We start from the raw sequence: 10,820 nt of genomic DNA, 5'->3' as shown, positions 1-10,820 counted from the left end.
TCCAAATGTCATATACATGTCATGTAATGATGTCATCTTTACTATTCTATGGTTTCTTAATAAAATACAAGACAAGAACTATAGTCCACTGTATAAACATGTTAATTTTGACATATTTCTGGTCATAAACCAATGCATAATAAGACAATGACAAATCAAAATGTCTTGAGTTATTAAATCAAGCATGAACATTTTTTTTCTTTTTAGTGACATTTTGGTTAAAAGATAGAAATTTTAAAGGGATTGTAAAGAAGTTTTCTGAATTTTTTATGTGTATCAGGCAGACCAATAGCATCAATTTGCACCATTCCAATTTTCAACCAGATGTCTATGGTTCCTGCAATTTCACTAAAACTGATGTCACTAATCGCAAAGGCCTTATAATATACAAGCATAATTCAGGATTAGTGACATCATTACGTAGTTTTAGTGGATTTGCAGGAACCACAGATGTCTGATTGAAAATTGGAATGGTGCAAATTGATGCTATCAATGTTCCTGATACACATAAAAAATTTAGAAAACCTCTTTACAATCCCTTTAATGTGTCCTAAATATTGCAGAAAAATCTAATATTTACCAATTTTCATTATAGAAGGCAGGAAAAGCACATCAAGAACCATCAAGTAAACAAGATGAACTTTTAAAGAAGACATACCAGGAGGGGTGGAGGGAGGAATGGAGAGGAATCTACTTAAACCATTTATAATGTATTTTGTGGAGTGCAGGTTCAGCAAGGTTAAAGATATACTCACAAAGAAACGTGAATGGTTGAAGATAACTGGTGATCTACGACAGATATTGAATGAAAACACATAAACAAAATCATGAAAGAATATTCGGCCCAAGGGTCATATTGAACTATCTCAATATATGGAATATGATTTCATATCCATTCATGGTTATTGTTGAATACATTTTGCACGTGAAATATGTTTCAAAACAGCTGATTTATTTTGGGGATGAATAAATTTGAAAGAACTCGTTCGGAGAGGAATTCCCTCAGTGAGGTTGAGTAGCACTGGACGCATAAGACTGGATGTTATAAATTTGCATGAAGCTATAAGCGTCTTGAAAAAAGGATATCATAACCAAGGCGTACTGTATCCATATGATTTAATGTAACATATTCTTGTTCTGGTATTCTACACTGGTTTACATATGTCTGAAAAATATAATAAGCCATTATTTAAAAACATAAATAACAACAAATTCACATGGACAGACAAGGTTAAAATATGGTATATTTCCAAGCGAAAATCAACAAAATTTAGGACACAATATAATGTCTACACTTAATAATGGATTTCTATTTCAAAATAATTTTCAATAATTTCATTTAGTATATTCAAGTAAGAGTATATGTGTTGATTTATTTTGAATTCACCATATATATAATACAGTTAAAACTGAATTTGATAGTTAAAAAGTGTTCAAAATATTATTTCTCTTAAACCAAAATTTACTCCAGTATATTAAAGGGACAGATGCGCCAATTTGGGGGGTTGATTTTAGTTTTGAATATATATAAATAGTCTTCAGAAGTACTAGAAATGTACGAAAAACGCATTATTCCTTCAAAAGTACCTCAAACAAGGAATTTTACTCAATATTTCTATATGTGTCTTTTCTATATATCACAGAGTATCTTAAATTGACAAGTCGTCATTTTAACATTCAAATTCTAGACACAAATGGATATGAAGGTTGAAATTTCGACGGTGAGCTGTGAACACTATTACTGATTAGCTTAGATAAAAAATTCACGTTTCTGGAACTAAAAGATTGGTCAAAAAGAATGGTGAAGCTGTCCCTTTAAAACATAATTAGGCATTGATCATAATTCCTATTTCTATAAAGCAGAATATTGCAGCAGATCTCAAAAAAATATTCAAGGCTACACAAGTTAAATATAATCTATGGTTCACTTACCTTATTGGTTGTACTTAAATCCTTAATTTTAAATCTTTCTAAATAATGATCAAATGTTATTACAGCATGTCTTTTATCAACTGTATCAACCTGAAATTAGAAGCATCAAAATATTTAAAGTATATTGTCTGAAAATTGCAGAGTAAAAATCTGAGAAGCAACATGTTTCAGGTTCTGTTTTATGTTTTCTTTAATTGCTCTACGGGGAGCAACCTGAAGATCGAGAGTTCAATCCTGGCATAGGTCAAGATAATACCTTCGGATTGTTTAACCTGGTTTCCCACTGTCAGTGATGCAGGTAAGAGGGGCTGACATGGAAAAAACGTCAAGTCGTACGGAGGGGACAGGCCTCGTGTGCTACAGGCTGTGCATGTTTAAGATTCCTTGACAGTTGGAAATCAAAAAGAGCAGGCTTACGCAGTTGTCATGTCATGTCAACTCTCATTGCACCCTGCATGGCGTTGCCTGTCTTCATTAGCCCACATGGTGCAGAACCGTTCATTTTTTAATTGCTATACAATTGATGTATGTCTTAATCTGACAAAGAGTTTAGAACAATCAGTTGAATATTCCATGCAAATCCATCAAATCCGTTGTTACAAGTGTAAGCTTACTTAAAATATAAATTTTTTTTTTGACTTTTGTAAGGTCTCCTTGAAATCTGAATAGTTTTTAAAGGATCACACCCTTTGCGAGGTAAATTAAGATATCACAGTCGGATGCCCCTTATATTTTCACCATTACATATCACTTCGCTTGGATGAGTTCATACTATGAGGAGCTACTCATAACAAGTACCTTATATTTTTTTTTTTAAAGAATGTGCAAGATATGCATTGAAAGAGATAAGCTTTTTTGATTCAGAATATAACACCTGGTTTTTCTGCAATTCATATATATACCACACACATGAATTTAAAACTGCAGATGAAGATGTAATTAACAGCCTAAACTTCAACTATACTATTTTCCTTAAATTTCACTAAAACTGTATATAAGATTTCATTTCTTATAAGTGCTACAGATAGCTGAAATTTAACTTAATCAGCTTCTTAAAGTGATACTACGTCTTAGAATGAACATAAAATTTAAGTTCTCAAGAATGGTCAATATGAGTATATATTCATCAGTGAACTTACCTGGTGTCATAAAGTTACAATAGAATCCCTGTAAAATCTGGAAAATTTATAAAACTAAGTAATTATTGAAAAACGCTTAATCTTAATATTACGTATTTTTCATTAGTTTATTGTTAATAATTACTAAGTTTTTTAGATTTATCAGATTATATAAGGATCCTGTTATGTTATTTATGACACCAGGTATATCTACTGATGAATATATGCTCTTATTGGCCAAGTTCTTAAATTCTTAAATTTTATGTTCATTCTAAGACGTAGTATCACTTTAAAAGCCTAAATTTCAACTCTATACTATTTTCCTTAAATTGCAAGAAAACTGAATATAAGATTTCATTTCTTATAAGTGATACAGATAGCTGAAATTTAACTTAATCAGCTTCTTAAACAACTCTTATATACATTTTTTCATAATCACACAGAGATTAATTTCATCTTGACGAGTTCAAAGCGTACTTAATTAATCGCTAGGAAGAGAAGGTAAAGAATTGAGCAATCCACCAATCTTATATTTCATTGTCAATGACAAGACGGTCAAATAAAAGATTTTTAATCAACCTGAAACTTGGATATTAGATCTCACTTTTTCACATATAAAAAAAATAATGAGTCCATTATAGTTAAATAGGCTAGAGATATCACACAGTAGTATAATTGGTTTCAAATATACATTTCTAGCATTTCAAATATTTGACTTTTCTATCTCTTTTTTTAGAGAGATGAAGGAAGATTGTTTAGAAATTTCAATGTAAATAACATTGGTATATATATACTGAACTGGTATTTTGTCTTTCAGATATTCCCTTCAAGTAACTTTCATTGGCAAGGGAATGTAGCATTTCTGCATTGGCAGGGTGGGCCAAACTTTTCCCCCACCCCCAGCTTCATATTCTTTATCACTGAGCGTTTAAATGTCTGGACCTGTTAGCCCCGCTTAACAATTCTGTAGCCCTACTTGGACCCCCCTCCCCCCTCCAGGCAATGATTCAAAACAGCAATGGCAGGGGATTCATCCAAAATAATTGGCAGAAGTGGTTCTGAATTTGTTATAGCTTTCAAATACAGAACTCGTTTTATAAATGGACTAATTGAATAATAAATAGGTAATTGTAGCATGAAAGGGTGTTATTGGCCCAATGTGATCTCTTTTTGGATCTTCTTTGTGCTCTATCTTTATATGTCTAACAGTGAACCTGTTCCTAGCTCAATGAACTTTGGCTCATAAAGGATTTTTTACTACTCCTTTCACAGGTGTCTCAAACCATAGATATTAGTTCTTTTGAACTTAATACAGATATGATATATGTAAGTTTTTTAAGGGATTCTAAGTGCACTTTGCACTTATTGTTGTGGAATATATGTGTAAGCTTATCTATCCTTTAAAATTCATTCTGGGACAAATAGATCTCTTGAGAGAATTTAACTAACTTGATAATTGTTCAGCACCAAATTGGAAATGTTCAATCATTTTCACCTTTTTCTAACCAAGGCTTTGGTGCTTTGACTAACGCAGAAATCACATGGAAAGAACTTGATTTTAAAATGTTCTGGGTCATAAAAAATCAAACTGTCCTTGTGGATAGAAAACATTATTTTGACACATTTTAAGCCTTTAGAATTTTAGAAAATTTGGGATCGAAATTGATTCGCTACTCTTAAGGGCTTGTTTTTCTCAAAATGGAAGTCTAGACCTGGTTACTATCCAATCTAAGCCTCACACCACTGAAAATGAAATTAATTTTCTCTATGTATCGTACATGCCTGAATTACTTCCAGACTTCCATTTTGGATTCCTATCTTGAAGATTCAGCCCAATAGGATGCAAAAAAAGTATAATAAAAACATTATACATAAGCATTGAAGAAGTCTAACATACTGGGCCACTGTCATTTAAGACACACAAGGGAGGGTTAACTCCCTAAATCATTGTCATTAAAAAGACAAACCAAAAGGGTTAATACAGACTTAGTATCATATTCAAATATCATTTCAACAAGTATTGACAGTATACCATGATAAACAAAGTCAACAAGTATTGTAGACCTACCTTAATCCTAATTTTAAATCCTTTAAGCTTTCAGGTAAAACTAATCCGTCAAGAAACCTCTGACTTCAACACTAGCTAAATCATACAAAACTTTCAGTATATGACATACACTATAGTAAACATTTTGGTCCAACTCTTGAAGTTTAGAGCTTGACAATTTAGGCGTGTAGGTATATTTAAATGTATAAAAGGAAACAAGTCATTGAGTTTTTGTGTATATACCTACTAAGTAACTAGTAAATAGGTCAGTCCACTCACCTGTCAAGTCCTATACTCATCACTGAAAAGATCTAGCTATTCAATAGGTCTTCCCACAGACATTAAGATATGTCAATTATAATAAGCTGATTTTGATAAGTATATAGACAGACAATATTGACAGTATTAGCAAGGAATACACAATTATGTAAGTTGACTATCAAATAACTTTTCTTCAAGTCTGATCCTTTTTTTTTCTTAAACTTTCCTGTTTTCACTAAGAAATTTTCCATTTACAGCAGGTGTAGTGTATTTTTACTTAATTAGACATCATGAGCTTAAGGTGCCCACACACCATAGCGATATTACCAGATGTGGATGGTTGCGAATAATCAAAATTATTTATGTAATTCTCATGCAACTGAATGGTGAGTTCCGAAAGCAACTCACCATTCAGTTGCATGTGAGTTACATTTAAAATTCATTTTTTTGTTTGTTTGCAACCATGAAACTGGTGATCACTATGATGTGAAAGCCACATTAAACTTATTCAACTTTCTGAACAATATTTAAGAATTTTTCATCATTGATGTGCTAGAAAACTGGATCGGAAATGCTTTTATGTAGTCTCAAATTTTAGCTGCTGGTTTATGTCATTAAGTTTCAACATCACTACCTGTTATGCTGCAGACACATATTTTAGATAAGCTTAAAAGTTTTGGAAATGTTGTTAATTGAAAATTCAGTAATGCATAAGTAAAGCAAACTTACAAAAAAGGGGCCAAAAAGTAAAGAAAAAATCATGAAATTTGTTAGTTTTGACGTGAGGGGTAAGCTTATATTAAGCTTATAACACCCATGTTATCATTTGATACAGATGAGTGAGCGTTAAGAGGGAAATATACCTTGTGTCTATGAGAAATATTTTTTACTTTAAAAGAGGAAAAGGAATTTGCTCAATTACATTAATCTAGTTTGCAAAAATCTTTATTTATATGAAATACCATGATAGAATTACTAATTTCAAATTATGTGCATTAATAAGCTACTGTAAAGCCTGTACCCTAAAATCAAACAATCTTATCTGAAAATGCAGACACAAAAACAAACACTACTTGTCAAACATCTGAGGGATAGAATTGCACACAAACTCTTGTCTTTATCACATCAACAAGCTCAGGTGGATTCATTTTCACTGGCTCAAGTGGATTTATTTTATTAACTAGCTCATGTAGATTCATTTTCACAAGTTCAAGTGGATTCATTTTCACTAGCTCATGTGGATATATTTTTACTAGCTCATGTGGATTCATTTTTACTAGTTCATGTGAATTTATTTTATTAACTAGCTCATGTGGATTCATTTTTACTAGGATTACAAACTCATACAAATTCATTTTCACTAGCTCAAGTGGATTCATTTTCACTAGCTCAAGTGGATTCATTTTCACTAGCTCATGTGGATTAATTTTTACTGGTTCATGTGGATTAATTTTACTGGTTCAAGTGGATTCATATTTACTATCTCAAGTGAATTCATTTTCACTAGCTTATGTGGATTCATTTTTTCTAGCTCATGTGGATTCATTTTTACTAGCTCAGAGCTCACAAGAACATAGAAAGTTTCAGCAAGATCTAATGAAAGTGTAGCTCCAATCACAGACAGACAGGTGGACAGACCGACAGACATTGGTTACATAAATCATGTACATTTCAAAGTTGAGTGTTTAAGTCATCAGCAATGAGAAGATGAGTTAGGTGCATCAAAGGTTAATTGTTCTTCAACTCTTATGCCTTTGATAAATCAATCTGATGCTTACCTTGACTAGAACATCACATGCTTCTCTACCTATAAATAACATAGTCCGAGGCAGACGGAATCGTTTTCCACTAACATCAACAAAATACCAATCATCTGGTCGCACATTGTCTTCACCTTCCTAAAAAAAATGGACGTCAAATTATCAGCATTATTAATCTACTACTGGTACCTAATAAACCAGTTGACAAGCCCAATCACTGACATACCAAGTTGACAAACCAAATCACATTGGCATCAGGTGTTTTGGTTGAGTCAGCATGACCTGTCTTTCTAGAGAAAGAGCAAGTTATATGGCTTGAATAAAAAGAGCATAATTTAACAAATAAGTTGAAAAATGACCTTAAAGGCAGTTTTATCCACTAATGAACTGCTCAACGATCTGCTCAAACAAAATCTCTATTAGTTTTAATAAGTCAAGTCAAAATTGAAATTTAAACACAGCTGTTACCTGGCCATGACCAATATGATAACAATCCAGAATACATATTGTGCTCAAGATTCAAACACTGTGAACAAAACAATACAAGATTCATTGGATTCTATACCAAATTACAGTCAAAAAATATGCATTTTATAAGTCTCTCAAAATGTGACGTTTCTTCTTTTTTCAAAAGGCCATTTTGATGTATTTTAAGTGAGATAATTCAAATGCAATTCCCCGATGCAGACCAAGATTCATCAAAATTAGATCAAAACTATAGTGTCTAGTACTATATGTTGCATTCTTAGATTATCAATCAAGGTACTTTATTTCTTAGTCACTGTCTGCCATTAAGTTGAAATAACCAAGTCAAGTAGACCTTGAAATATGAGATCAAATCACTTACAGTACAGTAACTGTAGTATTACAAAAATATTGTTTTATCTTTACTTAAAGTGACAGATGTGCCATTTTAGGGGGTTGATTTTAGTCTTGAATATAAATAGTCTTCAGAAGTACTAGAAATGTTAGAAAATCGCATAATTCCTTTCCAGTCCCTTGAAAGGTATTTGAAATGACTCACATGTCATCCAATTTTTTCCTCTTCATTAACCAAAATATAAATCTATCACTATCATTGATATGCCATGCTAATCCAAGTCGAAATTGATACACTTAAAACCAACATTGGTGCAACCGTCACTGATTTATAATCTACATTTCACCCTCCAGGACATACGTATCAATGTTACACATACAAAACAGAAAACCTCATTTGAATCTATTTCATTGTACACGTCTTAACTTATTATCATACATGTACATGTATACAAATTATCTACCCAAGCTTCCTCCCTGTCACTGTAAGTGATGCAGGTTGAGGGGTTAACATAGAAAAAGTGTTTAGTCGATCAAAATAATTCGGATGGGACAATAAACGTAGGCTGTACACATTGAAGATCCCTTGACAGTTGGAAATCAGTTGGTGTTGTCCTGACTCAATTTCCCTCATTGAACACTGATGGCAATGTCAGTCATTGTTTTGTGCAGAATACTAGGATTTCATACTTTTCATTATTTATTCTTTAAAGTAGCATACTCGAGATGAAAGACTTTTTTTAAGATGAGAACGTCTTATGTAAGAATTTATTGATTCCTGCATTACTTATTTAAAGTTCCGAGTTTGAACATAGATTGTACATTGTGAAAATTCACATGTTTTAGTAACATAATATGGCAATATCATTACTCTTAATATAAAAGGGATCTCGTTCTACTGGTATTACAAAAATGCAATGGTGTAATCCACCAGCTTTACAAGTTCACCATGTCATGTCATTCTTTTCCCTGTCATTATGTCATAGACACCCACGCTTGAGTTTTAAGGGAGTCTGCTATTTTTTAGTCAGTTCCCTAAAGATTGATATGCAGCAGATGCCATATATTACTGGTTGTGTCTCATATGACCTGACTCATATGTCAAAAGATTAAAGGAAAGCATTACTCAACTGCCACTGCCGAGCTGGCACTTGGCTTTTCAATAGAAAGATAGGCTAGCAGTAGCAGACAGAGGTTAGAATAACAGACACCAAGCCCAACTTTCAGGCACAAGTCCTTAGCTGTCTTGTCTGTAATTTTGACTGAAAGAGTACTTACCTCTTCCATTGTCTACTATCCACAAGATGTTGTCAATTTTGACAAATTTCCGTTGAATAGTGTATAAATATGATAATATAATTGATAATTCTGTCACTCCTTGCAATAATACCCTAAGCCCCGCCCACGTTCGTTCGTTCGACGAATATCAACTCGACACTAGACTCGAGTTATCAAGGACAGATATATGTTTGTTCTTTTCATATCGCTTGAATTTCGATGTTTATGTCGACTATAAGAAATTATATTTTCTTGGAGACAATAAAAGAATCAATTGTTTAGATGACAAACTATTCTGACAAAAAACTAAATTTTGAAGAACAAGATCCGAGTCTACTAGGTATAGATAACCATTCATCATCTCGAACGTTTATAATTTGGTTTTGTGAATTGCGCATGTGTCGTTTCAAGTGTAAACTTCCTGTATAAAATAATAATAAAGTGCCGAATGTTCAATGCCTTGGATTTTTATTAGAAACGTTATTTTGAATGATTCAGGATGTATAGTTTTGAGGAATATAACGAAGACTTCCAAAGGAAAAATCCCCATAGGTCGCTCAGAGGTAGGTTCTGTAGATCTTCAACAATGCTCCTCCAAAAAACCCTATTTTTCCCTGATATTTTGTTGCATGCATGGACAAGTTTCTCTGACTCTAATCGAAAAGAATAGTGCAACATCAACCTCCAATAGGCCTAATGTCATTGTCCCTGAAGTGCCCTTTGGACCTCTCTTAAAGCAGTTTTTCATGGTACAATCTTGTTCGCACAAAGCATAATTTTCCGTTGCAAGCACTCATCGAATTTTGATTTCTACTGACACTGTCATCGAAGATTGATATGATCAGGGTTTTGATGTCCTTGCCCATGACCCACAAAATGGTGTCATTCAATAAAGCCCTTCTTTTAATATAGCCTTTATATCAATTAATTCAAATTTTTCCACAATAAGCTTATGTATTATTTCCTCTGACATATTTCAGATGACTGAAAATGGTGAAAATTGATACTATAAGTGTCCCTATAATCTCTTTACAATCCTTTTAAACTTTTAAAATTCATACATTTCATACAGAGCAAATGAAAGAATGGATTTGTTAGTATTCCCTAGAAAAAAAATTAATCTATTTCAAATTTCAGATAGAGCTAATGAAAGTATTGAAGTTTTAAAGCATTCGTTAACTGGTCCACCTGCTCAATTTTCTACCTCACCACCTTTACATCATACCAGAAATCAGTCACCAGATAGAAACAAAACTCACTTGATCAAAACAGTTCACCCTAGAACATTAAAATGGAATGATATTAATAATAGTCCTGTCAAACCATCTAGTGCTGCTGAACAACTAAGAAAAATTCTACATGGAAAAGATCTATCATATCAGGTAGTTTTTTTTTTTGTTATGTTTTATTCTCTTGTCATTACATCTGATGACGACACGTGTATATTGTGTTGAAACGTTATTAACCTTATTAAAGAAGTGTGTTATAGTCCATAATATCATCTTGTGTTTTGTTATATAAGTTAGTTAACTGTTTCTATTTTAGATCAATGAAGATGTTAAAAAGGCTCCTGTGGGTCACCTACCTACACCAGAAGAAGCGGCC

At 32.6% G+C, this 10,820-nt stretch overlaps 1 protein-coding gene across 1 annotated transcript; it reads right to left on the bottom strand.

Annotated features, from left to right (window-relative positions):
• Positions 1-1,060: 1,060 nt before the first annotated feature.
• On the bottom strand, positions 1,061-7,226 carry LOTGIDRAFT_143337 (hypothetical protein; the record flags this gene model as incomplete). The annotated part of the gene is made up of 3 exons (XM_009053070.1): positions 1,061-1,165; positions 1,933-2,022; positions 7,137-7,226. Coding segments are annotated over 3 exons (285 nt in total), but the record flags the coding sequence as incomplete, so codon positions are not given.
• Positions 7,227-10,820: the final 3,594 nt, after the last annotated feature.

This window comes from Lottia gigantea (assembly GCF_000327385.1).
Source record: "Lottia gigantea unplaced genomic scaffold LOTGIsca_199, whole genome shotgun sequence".
In the NCBI taxonomy this organism is placed as follows: domain Eukaryota; kingdom Metazoa; phylum Mollusca; class Gastropoda; family Lottiidae; genus Lottia; species Lottia gigantea.
The sequence above is the reverse complement of the archived record's forward strand: the minus strand, read 5'-3'. Positions and strand labels throughout refer to the sequence as shown.